The sequence below is a fragment of the Montipora foliosa genome, unplaced genomic scaffold (genome assembly GCF_036669935.1).
Source record: "Montipora foliosa isolate CH-2021 unplaced genomic scaffold, ASM3666993v2 scaffold_434, whole genome shotgun sequence".
NCBI lineage: Eukaryota > Metazoa > Cnidaria > Anthozoa > Scleractinia > Acroporidae > Montipora > Montipora foliosa.
The window spans coordinates 345,001-360,000 of NW_027179739.1; the positions used below are offsets into that span (position 1 = coordinate 345,001).

The 15,000-nt window shown below is 39.0% G+C and overlaps 1 protein-coding gene across 1 annotated transcript in view; it reads right to left on the reverse strand.

Moving 5' to 3' along the window:
- Positions 1 to 14,891: 14,891 nt before the first annotated feature.
- LOC137988921 (uncharacterized) overlaps positions 14,892 to 15,000 on the reverse strand; it is a 945-nt gene continuing 836 nt past the window's right edge. The window contains exon 1 of the mRNA XM_068834857.1: positions 14,892 to 15,000. This exon is cut by the window's right edge and continues 836 nt beyond it. Coding sequence (XP_068690958.1) covers positions 14,892 to 15,000 — 109 coding nt within the window.

Sequence of the window (15,000 nt, forward strand, 5' to 3'; positions counted from 1 at the left end):
TTATTTCTCACTGTACAACTGACAATGGATGATGCCTCATCCGAAACCTGGATTGTCTTTATTACAAAATGAACTTCAAAAACATTGTGTGGTTCATCAAAGCAATATCCTATTTTGTGCTGCTACAAAGCCTTGGTATTATTATTTTTATTATTATAATTATCAGGATATTGGGCAACTTCATCATGCATACATGCCCATGAGCAATACCGCTAGCCATGATTACCATGAGAAAAGCAACTCATGGGTTCCTATAGTGACGTTTCTAAAACGAGGGTAAGGGTAAGAATACGAATACAAAAAGTATCCTAAACATGCATAAAAGCTAACATTCGGCCTAATTAGGCCTAAACAAAAGTTTAAGGTTAGCTTTTATGCATTTTTAGGATACTTTCTGTATTCGTATCCTTACCCTTAACCTGACCCTTGGTATTACCCTTACCCTCGTTTTAGCAACGCCGGTTCCTATAGACCTTTTTCCAAAATGGCCGTTATTTAAATATTCTTTTGTTTTTATTCAAATTAGCCCTGGATGCCTCGTTCTTGAGCTGAAAATTCAAAAGAATATTCTGCCTTGAACGAGGCATCAAGGTCTAATTTGAATAAAAACAAAAGAATATCTAAATAGCGGCCATTTTGGAATAAGGTGTATGCCTTTGGTGCTCTGCTTCGCATCCCCTTGGGTTGTGGGAGGTCTACCTGTTTGGGCCAACAAAGCAACTTTTATTTCCACATTTGCTTATTTCTTTGACCCACTGCCCATGGATTGGCTGGACTGGTTCCTTTTAATTTTCTTCCTGGTGGGAGGGGGTTAAAATCATGTTGCCATTCTTTTTCACGCTCACAATAGAAATCTGCAAATGCCTGAGTACGTTATGATGATGACCATGTGTGATCCGAGGAATGGGAGTTCACTGAACTTGTGAAACGACTGGCACCTTCAGTAATATCATGCATGTTGCATTGCTGATCTATAAGTCGAACCAAGCATTTGGGAAACCTACTCAAGGATTGCTGCACGAATTGCGTCCCATATATAATGAGACACTATCTTGGATGTCACCCCATGGAAAAGGTGCATGAAGGGTCTCAGGCCCTCTCCCGGAAATGCACCTGCATAGTTTTTTGCCTTTCTTTTGCGAACTGCATGCAGCTTTTTTTAACCTGATTTAGTGGAGAAGTTTGCGAATGTTTTGCTGTGCATTTCATTTTGGGCCGTGTGTGTGGATGCATTTGAAGTTTATTATGCACCTATCAATGTCTTCCCCCAACAGGGGGAGGGCGGGAATACCCAGGGGTTATTGACATTTTTCAAAGTAAATTGTCAATAATCCCCACTGTAGGGTGAAATTCACATATCAAATGTCCCTACCCACGGGATGGGATTGAAACATTTTCTGAATGAAATGTTTGTATGCTCTTACTAAACTGCTGATGCCTACTCTCATGTTTCAGTATGTGACAATTAAGTAGGAGTGGAGAAGAACTGTCGGCGGTACTGCACATGCATCAAGAGAAAACACAAATGATGGAAGACAAATTCAGCTCTATCAATTACGCAGTGGTGAGAGCCCTCGTCTTCCACCAATGTGGCCCGGGTTCGATTCCCGGACCAGACGTCATATGAGGGCTGAGTTTGTTGGTGACTAAATTACAAGTGGTCACACCGTTGGGATTCTTGCTGTAATATGTGAGGATCAACAGTTAGTCTTGTATCAGGATTATAAAAAGAAAAAAACAGGAGTCCATCAAGCTGACTTTACCAGGCCTACTAGTAAATTATTATTTCTCAAAAATACTAAAAAAAAGTTCAAATTGTAGGAGAGTAATGACCTATCTGAAAAACAGTTGCCAATGAAATTGATTAACATCAAGTGTAGTAATAATAATAATAATAATAATAATAATAATAATAATAATCAGCTTTATTTAACCAGGGAGAACCTTCAGCAATCTGTTCTCGCAGGTGTCCCCGACAAATAAATACAATAATATATAGATTTAGCCAAGCCTAAAAGCGGAGCTCCCGGCTTGTTTATTTTTACTGGCTGTAGGATTAGTGAAAATAAAAGGCTTTGGAACTGTCCGCCTTTTGGTCTTCCCGGATATTGCTTAATTATGTAACATTTTCTCCCCTGCCTAACTAGTGAATTCCACGGTTAATTTCACCTGAAAAACCCACTGATTGCATGCATCATGAAGGGATAAGTGTGATATCGGCTTTTCCAGCGAAATCTACCATCGAATTCACTAGTTAGGCAATTAATTTTTCTTGAATCGCAAGAGTTTTAAAAGAAAACAAGCAAATCCTCAGCAAGCGAACGGAAAAGGAAAGAAGGCATTTCAGAGTCGACTGTCAAACACCAGTGAATAGGAATCACGCTAAAATTAGAAATCACAGACGTACTATAGCTCGTGATGTGACAGATCGTCTTTGTCGGTTCAAGGTCAAACAAGGAGTTTTATTGATGTACTTTATTTATTCCACTTTATCTCTAAAAACGAGATCATTTACAATTCGATGTATTACATTGAAACATGCGAGTTTGGCTTAGAACCAGAATCGGCTAGAAAGGACAAACTTCAAACAAAATCTCCAACAAATTACCTGTACGTGTTCTACACAAACTTCTGAAAACACAAACTGGTGATATTTCTCCTTATACTTTTACGAGAACTCATTGCGATTACATGTTTAGAACATAAGTGCAAAATTCTTGTCACTGGCGAGGCACGTCGAAAAACAGTTAGGCAGGCAGAGTAAAAAAACTTCTTGTTCGCTCGCATTTTAAGGCCAAACAAACCAGCAACAGATTGATTATTTCTGTCCAAAAAGAGTACAGATGATTGGTAACAATAAAAATTCTAGTTTCATTTCTGAACAAAGGAAAAAACGACTAAACCACGTTTTAGAAATGTGCATCCACTTGAAATAACTCATGCATAGAAATAACAAACGTTTTAGTGTCCAAGAAAAGAATTTGTGGAGTAACTTCTTCCACCAACTTTAAGCTATTACTGGTGTACCGTTCTGTCGTTCTCGTTCTCTTTCTCTCTTCTTTCGTTTCTCTGTTCTTCTGACATAGGCCATCCAGGCATCTTGCAACCTTAGTAGATTCGAAATTAAAAATCTTAAGACATCCCAAAAACTGCAATTCAGAGCAAAAAACAGCCCTAAACAAATTAAAAATAAACACTCAGCTTTAAGTTTATATCCCTCCAATGCTTGACTTAAATAACTACAGCTATATTATGTTAAACCTGGACTGAAACCAGCGAAAAATGCAACATAAAATATATTTTCCAAACTGTACCTGAACACGAAAAGCATCGACTGTCAAGAGCTTTGCTGACGTAGCATGGCTGTGTAGCCGCTTCGAGCCACAGAAAGAGTGCGAAAAATTAAGCCTCGCTCAGGTGTGAGTGTGAGTGAGAGTGTGAGTGTCTGGCCTGGCTTGAGCCTTCAAAAGTGCTACCCTTCCCAACAGTTTTGTCTAGGATTGTAGCTATAGTGTAAACTGGAGTATTGCCTCCTCGATGAGCTCTAAACTTGAGCCAGTGATATGATTACGTGATACTGGTCACATTGTTATACATGGAGGAGCGGACTGAGGGGCGGATGGACGGACATACGGACATACGTTCATGACGTCATGGCTATAAAACCAAATTTTCTCACATCAATGGGTTACCATATTTTCTTAGCTATGGTGCACGCGTGGAGCTCTGCTACTAAAATAAATGTACAATATACACAGATAAATATAAATACTAATTATCAGACTATCAAGACTATAGAATAAAAGGATTACAATAATACTTTACTAATTTGTGTTTTGAAGCTTGATACAGAGTCAGAGTTTTGAATATTTTTGGATAATGTGTTCCATAAGGTGATACTAGTGTACTTAAAAGTGCCTTTCATGTATTCAGTTCTTGGTTTAGGTAAAACAAACTTATCTTTGTTTCTAGTATTATAACTGTGTATTTCTGAGCGACGTAAGTAGTTTGTATCAAGTCCTTCTAGTTGATTATTTAAGCATTTATAAGAAAGAATAGCTTTGCTGTACTTTCTTCTCTGCTGTAATGTCGACCAATTGAGCCTAGCTCGTACTGAGGCAGACGGGTTGCAATTGTCACTCAAGATGATAACTCTTCCAGCACGATTTTCCAGTCTCTGTAATCGTAGAGATGATGTCTCACTTCATGTGTCCCAGACTACTCTGCAGTAGTTAAATAAAGGCTGAATAGTCGAATTATACACAGTTTGAGCTGATGGTAATGTAAGGCAAGGCATTATGCATTTAAGGATACCGATTCTTGAGGAGACCTTATTGCACAAGTAGTCGATGTGACTTGACCAAGACATATTGCTGTCGAGTACAATTCCAAGATATTTCAAGGTCTCTACTCTCTTTATTGCGACCCCATTTAGCATTAACGTGCCAAATTTAACATAATTAAATCTCTGCAGTGAACCAATGACCATGTACTTACGCTTCTTAGGGTTTAATGCTAATCCGTTCAATTTAATCCATCTGGATATACTTTCAAGGTCATCATTAAGCCTTCTCAGGATCTCGTCAGTATTATTACAAGAGTAATACAAAGCAGTGTCGTCAGCAAAAATGTTAACAGTGGAGTGAGAGATACAACAAGGGAGGTCATTTATGTAGACCAAGAAAAGTAGGGGGCCCCAGGGCCGAGCCTTGGGGAACCCCTGATAAGATGTGTTCGGTGGACGAGAGCAAACCGTTGAAAGTAATTGCTGTTGTCGATTGTGGAGATATGAAATAAACTAGTCATTAATTAAGGAACCATCTTAAATCCAGACTTGCATCATATTGTGAAAAAATTGTGGCTGTTTAAAGCTTTGGATTAGACGAACTCTAAATATTTCTCTATTTCTTATCGCCAGAGCATTTTTGTTTGCCTTGCGGGTAGTATACATTGCTAATGCCACGTGGTTTGCATATTGACCAGAAGTGAAATTTCACTTTCTTGGCAATGCGCAAAAGATAGGTCGGTGGACCCTTTAACACTTTATGCTCTCAATCTGAGGTGAAACATTTTTGTTATAAGAACCATGTCTTTTTAGGTGACAAAGACAACTTTTCTGCTCTGAGGAGACTGGTAACAAGTGTGATAGATGGAATGCCTTAGCCTCAAAGGTATCGATACACAATTTCAGCTCTCTTAGTTGTGCACAGCACCATCCTCTTGTTTATATGATGTGGCCTTCTCCTAATAAAGCCTACCGTGGTCGTCACCTATTAAACATTTGGGAAAAAGTGCGCCAGGATTGTGCCACTAGGAAAGAATCTCTGAATTTGGCTGGGCATTCCACAGACTCTGCAGGATTTTCCCTTTCTGCTATGGTTACATTGATGACACCAACTCCAGGAACTGTGGCTGATGATAGTCGAATATGACCACTTAAGAAGGACACTACAACAAAATCTGAAATATGAAACCTATGAGCTGACTATGTACAAAGCTTGCACTGGCGCCATGGTTGCCACCATTAATCACCTGCCTTAAACAAGGAGAAACTGTAGCCTTTTCAGCTCAGGACCTGGTTCTGATTAACTTCTCTGACCAGCAATCAGACACTGCCAACAGAGTATTTTCTCTGAAAGTCACTGGTATGCTTGCATCATTGCAGTCAATCATCTAACAGAACCCTTTTATAAAATAGACTTTGGCACGCCAGAAGACATTCAATCAGCGGTAGGAACTTCGATTTTTCGTTTGTGGCGCACATACCTAGAGTAAAAAAATTGCCCTTTCCAACTCATCAAAAATAAAGGAAAGAAGAGGACATTTCCTGACTTATGAAGCATACACAACTGCTGAATTGATTTTGTCTGCTGCATCACTGCACTGTTTCTACACTTTAAAGAATATGGTCCATCATTGTGTTCACCTCGCCGTTCTGGTACCATCTCCACTGAAAACGTCATTGGTCAGTTACAAGGGAAAATTATCAACATTCAATCCCTGGATACATCACCAACATTTTGTGACATGTTGCATTGTTCCAAGGACGTACAGTTTATAACAGGAGCCTTAAATGAATTGTCTACCTTTGAAGGAGTCAGGATATCATCAACTAGGAATCGAAAGACCTCCCATTTCCGCACTCAAACTCTGCAACCTCAACAAATTATGGCTACCCTAGTACTTACCAAGAGTTCCTTCAAGACAGTAGTAGATGCACAAGAAGGGTGTAAAACAGGAAGGAGAACGTGTGACAAAGTTTCTTCCTGAGGAGTTTTCAAATCTCTTGAGAGTCCAACTAGGCATGGGATTGTCCATATTTTTTTCAAAAGCCAGCAGCCATTAATTTGGTAAAAACTGGCACTCCACCTTCAGAGTACAACAAACTTTGTGTGTCGCTATCCTCAAGTGCAGATTCAGAAGCAGTCATGAGAGACATTGAGTACAACAATGCCACTGACATCCAGGAAAATTCAAATAAAGATATGACAGACAACGAGGAAGATGATAGCATGCACATGCCTGATGACAATGTTGAAAATAGTGATAGTGATAGGGAAGTTGAAAACCTTACTGAAAGTGTCCCACCCAGCATGAAATGGTATATTGAGAAAGATGGAAAGAATGCACACATCCTAGGAGAGTTCTCAAGCTGCTTTTTCCTAGAGAGTACATTTCAAAGGAAAGATCAAAGAGACATTGAGTGGGGAATCAATTATCCAAGCTAAGAAACAGATAGATGATAGTCATGATGTGATCAGGTTCTGAGACATTGCTATCAGGAACAAAGACAAGGTGGAGTTTTTTCACATTCTTTCAATACAGTCAAAAGAAGGAAAAGAACAGTTAAGTGCAGGTTCAAAAGCCAAGGGATCAATAAGAGGTCGACCATATACAGAAGTCAGCGATGATAAATTTGATGTCCCCTACAGAATTTTATTTACTAAATGGATTCCCCTTCATAAAGTGCTCTGTGAACTTGAAATGGTCAAAAATGATGAATAGCAAAGCCAACCAGCAGTCCAATACAGTGTCAAAGAGGGGTCGAATCAGGAAGCACACAATGAAGGATGGTTCAGTGCCTCTAGATATCCCGATCCCACTGGATCGTCGCGAGTTATGGCGGCCAGATGGACAATTTGTAGCTCTGATGGTGATCATGTTTTACTCTCTCTTTCTCACTTAACGCTGAGGTTTACGAATTGGAATATCCTCATCTTAATGGTGACAAGCTACTGTGGACAAGCGACCTCGAATCGCTAATGAATTTCGTCAAAACGTTTTAAAACAGCAAGGAAAGTGGCTGACGCATGGTGGAAATACTAAGCAATTCAAAAGTTCCAATGGTAATGTAATCATTAACTGGTATAACAAGAAACAACAACTCTGAGTTTTCAGGGACGCGATGGTCCTTCTTTAATGGATAACTTAGTGGATTTAGTACAAAAGAAGTCAGGAACGACAACGGATTTTCAAGACCCCAATCCTTTGGTTTAAACTGAGCAAACAACGCAACCATCATTACGGGAAGACAACAGTAGTCAGGAACATCATAGTCGAATATTGATCAACGACGAGAGACTGAAAAATTGTAGTCGACATTGAAGGATTAACTTGATTTCTTGATATTACAGAAGCAAATTGAAGAGAACACAAGGCTTTTGGCCATAATAAATTCCCAAAAGCAAGACGAAAATGCTTCTTGTACCGAACTCCTTGATTGCAGAAAGAGGTGTGAAACGTTATTATCCTCTGTTTTCAAAAAAGACAATGCAATCAGACAGTTGGAAGAAAAATTCTTGATCTTTGAGAGCCGTGTTTTGTCATTAGAACAAGAGAATGATTCTCTACTTCAAACTTTCATCAATAATAATGCTTGATATAACCACTAACTCTGCACCTCAAAATATCTGCAATCTTTTTCCTTCTACACAAGACATACATCAATATAATACTTGCTCAGCATCTTCTGGTAACTACTATATTAATCATTCATCAGCTCACTCTTTTTCCATCGTTGGTGCTAAAATTTGGAACAGCATTCCCGAAAGCTATCGAGGACTACCAAAGCATATATTCAAAAAGAAAATTCAAGCATTACTATTTGTAACTTTAGAAACTCTGGACAGTTATGCTGACAGTAGCAGTCTTATTTCTGAAATAAAAAAGGCATCTTAATTATAATTCAATCATAAATTATAATATTTTTCTTCACATTTTATCACTTTTTTTTTCCTCTTTTGACAAATAATGTCAAAATCGACTTTTTAAACGTCTCCAATTAGTAATTCGTCTTTGTATGTCCTTAACACCGCCTCCCTAGATTAGCTCGATATTTGCAGGCGGTGGTCATTGTAAGTGATTTTTTGGAAGACTTAATAAACTTGAAACTTGAAACTTGAAACTCTGTTCCTGCAAAATAATTAAATAACGTTGTTTGTATTTGATGGTATCAACAAGCAAACTATAACCTTGTTTCAAGGTTAGATGTTATCTTTATTACATACACATACCATTTTAAATTTAATAATGCTCTTATCGAACATTTTCTTTTTTTGTCAGAAAATATAATCATGCTGCACTAAACAATTAATGTTACAGTGCTACGTGCCTGACCATTGCCACTCGAGAAAGTTTTTGATTAAATTTTTAGAACTTCCATATCAGATGTGCAATCAAAATGCGTAGGTGAATGGGCAGAGTAATAGGCATTTACTGGTGAGAATTTGTCACCTGTTTAATCCGCGCGCTATTTTCAATTCTTTTACATCTGTTTGCCGATTCCCTCACCGAAATCTGGGGTTGAATGAGAATGAACAAACATCGGAATACTTGTAAGCTTCCCTTTTTGATATTTTTTAAAGTTTACATGTATATTCACAATAAGTTGTCTTGTCCGTTGCACATTTATTTCCGCAGCTGATGTTCAATTACGGTGGAATATAAAATGGTCACTCTTTGCCTACGATGTACAGCGACAGAATATTAGACCTGCATCACGACAGGCTCCATAAACATCAAACGTTACGACGAGTCAAATACAGACCTCAGAGCCCAAAGGAGCCATTTTGTAAAACCCAAAGGAGATCAATCTGTTTCTGAATTTATTGAATGTTGTAGACTCACGAACCCTATCATTTATTGAAGTGAAATCAGACAGAGATTACTTCTTGATGGCGTCGTTCACCCAGTGGATATCCCCAGCGTCTCACAAATAAACAGAGTTTCACATACACAACATGCAATGACAAGGAAGAGAATAACAGTTGTTCCACGCGAATCAACAACACCCAGCGCGACGGATGCAGTGGATGCTTTCCTTAACGAAATTTCGAACTTTAGGGAACCAATGTTACATTTTTTCGACGAATCTAGTGTGGTAAAAACAACAGGAAATAGAAAGTATGGCAATGCTGTTCTAGGCCCTTCAGCTAGAGTGGGAGGATGGGAGCGCAACTCTTGAACACAGCGAACGCATTATGGATAATTGTGGATTCCACCATGCACGATTCATGGAACCTATTCTGAGGAACATGTTTGCTGACTGTGGTATAACTTTATTATTTCAGCCTCCCTACTAATACTTGTGTCGCTATCCACTATTTGCAGAACATGAAATGAAAATCGCAATTGCGGAGGCTATTTTACAAATATCCCCAGAAAACTCATTCTCCTATTTTCACTACTGTGGCTACGTTTTCTAGTTTTAATTGCTTACATGTAGTAACAAGCAATTTTTTTATGGAGAGCATGTCTTATTTTGTTTCTAGGAAATACATCTTATTTGGAATAGCCGACCGTCTGTGTGTTTTCCCATTGTTTACTTACTGGAGTTATTAAACCTTCAAAACCAAACGAATTGCATTCTCTGTAACCCAAGGTAAACGTATTATTTTTTATGACAATAAACATGCCAAAATCAATGGTTTTGCTGCAACAAAACGAAAGGTTTATAAAGTTGACAAAATAAATTACAAGAATTTCGGCACCATTGCCTTAAATTGAGAGTTCTGAAACTGATCAATGATTAGTGGAAGTTTCCAGTCCTGGCTCTCAGGCCAGTCTGGAACCTTATTGTTCAAGGCTCTCTGTAAATTAGAAGATCACGATCCAGTTGCATTCGTTTCCCAGTACCATTGATGTTTTCCTCTTCCTCTGCTGCTTGACTTTCAAGTGATTTAATCTCTCGCTGAGGCTCGTTGACGTTCATTTTGTGCGCAGCGTGTTTATCTTTAATTTTATTTGAACAAGGAGGACTGTGGCATGTTGTCTTCGTATGGCCAGTTGCATGACAATTATTGCACACGCGTTCTCAAAGACTTGAGAGTGTCACATACTCGTTCTCTAGCTGATTAAGCTTTTGCAGTGCTTCCTTTGCAGTAACTATCTGCACTTGCAAAACAGTAACACTGTGTTTGATTTCCTGTTGTTTTGAATCTAAAGGGCTACATCCTTGCTGGTTATTTTTAGCTGATGTGGGACTCGCTCGCGCGTCTTCAGTGAAACTTGCTGACGGAAAGGTTGTGCGTGAAATTACAGTTGTTTGGGTTCTAAACAACTGAGATTGTCGCTGGTACTTGGATTTTCCAAGCCAAAATCCACTCGCTTCATTTTGCGCAGGCACGGAGAGTCAATTTCGTTAGCTTGAATCAATATTTTCTTGTAGTTGCTGTCTTTCACTAGTTTTGCTGTGCGAAGCATTTCTGAGAACGCAAAAAGATCTGCTTCACAAACATTTACCATGTTGCCAATCTCCTCACGGTGGTGAAGCCTAATCTTATCTGCATCCAGGTGAGCCAAAGAAGAACAATTCTTTCTTATGCTACTTGCAAGGCCATCGTATGATACGTTTTCCAGGAGAAAAGTTGCCTGGAAGTCCATTTTCATTCCCACATCGTGAGACCAGTAAATTCTCAAGGGAGTGAATGGACTTATAATTTGACATCTAGCTCCGACCTTGGACATTTTCATGTTGATTGACTGGCTTGCTTTGAATTTAGCAAAAAGTTGTCAAAAAGATGTCAAAAACGTTCTCGAGTGGCAACAGAAAGGTGCGTAGCACTGTAAAATACATTTCTACAGCATTTAAAAGTTATTAGCCTTGCATAATAGTATTTTGAAATGATGTAATTTCCAATACCTTTCCAAAATTTCACATGATGTTGGATGCTTCTGGGAATTCTAGTGATGACACTAGTGGGTTTGATCTCCAGCAGCCGTTTGTCCACTTTCCACAGTACCATTTCCCCCCACTATGATTTGAATGGAACCACAAGCCAACTAACTGCGTCACTACACCGAGAAACATGCAGTGCATTGCATCTATGGCAATACCATTTACAATATCAAAGCTAGTTTGCTAAAAGTAGTTTTAGCAAAGGGCTGGGTGCTTTGAGGCCACACACCTGCAAAATGTGCAAAAATGACTTTTTGGCTTTTCTATATAAAAATAATAATTTTAGTATACTTAAGAAAATTCATTTCTTCATCAAGTTAATTTGCTAATTTAAATAAAAATCAAAATGATGGGAATGTTCTTTGTTAAATTAGCTCAATGCTAAACAACATTGACCACCACAGAAATTGTGTGAAAGTCTCCCAAAAGCGTATTATTTTCTTAGACATGCCTCAGTGTTATTATTGCATGTGAATAACAAAGTTTGTTTGTGTCACTGTATGAGTTTTTAAGACTATGTACCAGTCAGTACATTTATAACTGTACCAACCCGACAAAGATAGTGGTCAGCTGACATGCAAAAAATATTATTCTTCCTTTGTGACAAAGAATACAACACAGTAATTCACTGTTTTATTTATCTCAAAGGCCATATATGTGAGGTAGTTGTCTTTTCTTCTGCAGTTCTTGGTCTGGCATGTCAAAACACTGGTACAAATTAACACTCCAGCAATCATGTGGACTGGTACCCAGGTTTTTTGCCACAAAAAGTTATGAGAAAAAATACAGGCAGGCAATGTGGAATACTTTAGGAGGTACGTACATTGTACGCGGGTAAATATACCTTATTAGACATTTTGTTGTGTAGTATCGCCGAGTGTAGGATCACTGTGCTGGATTTTGACAAGCCTGTAGGGCTTATCAAAATACAAACATCGAGTAAAAATTCTCAGCGATACTACACAACAAAACATCTCATAAGAGATTTATTATCCAACACACCTAATTGTTATGTCCGTGGAGGTGAATTTCGCGGAATTTACAGGGGATGCGTGACAAAAGTATGCAAAGTGGAACAGAATTTGCAGAGGAAATCCAGCTAAGTGATTATCGTTTAACTGCTTTTCTTCGTTTGATTTATATAATAAACTTGGATAAATATTCGCCAGCCATTCCAACTCTTTGTCGTCAGAAAAATAATTTAAATTGTCCACCATTTTTTTCGTAACTTCAATCCAATTTGTCACTTGCACGTTGTGAGAAAACCTGTTTAACCGGCCCTTTGGAGTACAAATGGCGCGTGATATTTGTACTCGTTTTGGGCGTTATTTGTACGCTACGAAGTGCAGTTAGACAATAATACATGTTATTTTGTCAATAATTGTTTTAGTATATACCACACAAGTTGAATAAATAGCGGACCAAAGAGTAACTTTATTTTTGACAATATACCCAAAACATTTCGCGTGCTGTGCGATGCACACTCACACTCACAAAGTCACATGGTACGGTACATGTTTTATGTGGTCACAGATTGTCGGCACTTCCCTGCCCAGCATCAACAGAGGAAGATCCTGAATACTTGCCAAACGATTTGACGCCAAATGAATTTACAAAGAAATTCAGATATCATGAACGGCTTATGCAGATGTTCTGGAGGCAGTGGAGAAACGAATACCTTACTAGCCTTCGTGAACATCATTGGACGAGGAGAGCGAGTTATAACCAAAAAATCAAAGTTGGAGACATGGTTTTGATACATGATGACGCGTCACACAATCAGTGGAGGCTTGGTTCCATCATAAAAATACATCGTGCAAAAGATGATCTGATAAGAGCAGTGTCATTGCGTGTGAGCAATGGCAGAGAATTGTCAAGACCAATTGAAAAGTTATATCCACTAGAGATACATTCAGATGAAAAGGAAGAGTTGACTAAGCATCACTCAACAAAGAGCATGAAATTTGTCTCGATTCACAGACTCCAGCATGCATGAGCACCAAGTGGGTTGCTCTTATGATGAGTTCAGCTAAGTATGTGTCTTTCGGTACGAGTATCGGGTATTTGGTATTGTCTTGTAGTGGCGCGTTTTTCAGTCGACCGCGACAACGTAACAATTTTTGTTCATCTATGTAGAGACCAAGCTGACCGACTAAAGGTAGAAGGCTTGTCATTCTGTTTGCCTGAAGTTGGGTTATAATCCCGCTATACGCGGATTGTTGAACAGCTCGTATCAATGCAGCTAGGGCTTTTTTCATGTCTGAGCTTGTAATCTGAGTTTCGAGTTCAGGTCCCTTTCTTAGTCGGCTGATGAACTTCATGACAGTAGCTGTAACTCGTATTGCTTTAGTTAGTGTACCATATTTAGCAAAAGTATGCAAAGTGTTGATTACATTTAGGAGATTTGAACTCTTGGCTGTTGTTGCGAGATAGGAAATTGTTTGCGCACTTTCGGTTTCTTCGTGTTCTTGGTCTTGTATCTTTGTGCGTTGTAACTCTGGCCACTCCGTTTTTTCTTTGGTAACCATGAAGGACCCTTAAACCAACTTGTCGTTTTAGAGAGAAATGTTCGACTGTCCATTCCTCTGGTCAATAGGTCCGCTGGATTAGAAGCTGTAGGGCAATATTCCCCATGGTAACTACTGGTCTTGTCTTTAATCTTCGGGACTTGAGTCCGAATAAATTGTTGTTGAAGGGGTTTGGAGGATTTTATCCATGCTAATAGGATTTGAGAATCACTCCACATGTAGTATTCTGTTATTATCAGCCTGGGTTGTAAGGTCTGTGATAGAAATTCCCATAGTTCAGCTCCCAGTAAGGCAGCAAGCAATTCTAGTCTTAGCAGAGTGTGTTGTTTGAGAAGGGCTACCTTGCTTTTTGACATGACAAAGCTACAGGTGTTGGTTGTTGTTCCTCTGAGGTAAGCTACCGCTCTGTATGCTAGCTGACTGCTATCGCAGAAGATGTGGACCTGTGCCTTTTCGTTATTGTTAGTTAGGAATTGGTAGGGAAGTGAGTTCTTTGATTTCACTTAGCCATTTTAACCATTTTTCTCTGTAGGTTTGTGGGAGTTCCGTATCCCATGGTATTTTCATCTTCCATAGTTCTTGCATCATTATTTTACCTTTTTCTGAAACTGGTTCAACAAAACCGAGTGGATCAAACAGTTTAGAAGATAGACTTAATACGGAACGTTTGGTTGTGGATTGTAGTGCGTGGATTTCTTGAATTAGCTTATCTAGCGATAGTGATAATGTGTCAGTATTAAAATTCCAGACCAGTCCCAAGACCTTGGTAACGGGTTCTGCGCATGCTCCGTCTTGGGATGCCATGTTGTTTATGGGGTTGTCATTGCTGGTCCATTGTCTGAGATTCATACCAGCCTCTTTGAAGTATTGTCTTGACGATGTGTAGTACTCTATCGCTTGTTGAGGGGTACTCGTTCCCGATAATATGTTATCCATATAAATGGAGGTTTTGAGTTAGTTAGATATCCAGTCGTTCTTTCTGTTTACGTGGTACTGAATGGTTGCATTTAAAAGGAATGGCATTGGTGCTGCACCGAATAATACCACGCGGAACCTGTACGTTATTATATTGTCTGAGTGATTAACTGGTAGGGCTGAATCCTTGAGCCACAGAAACCTTGTAGCATCTCTGTCTTCTTCGTTTAGTTCAATTTGCAAGAAAGCTTTTTCTATGTCTGCAGCGAAAGCTATCTGGTTAATTCAGAAAGTAGTTCCTGCATTAGATTGGGGCCTGTATATAGGCAATCATTGAGACTTAATGCTGTGGGTGACTTCTTCGCGGACGCATCATAGACT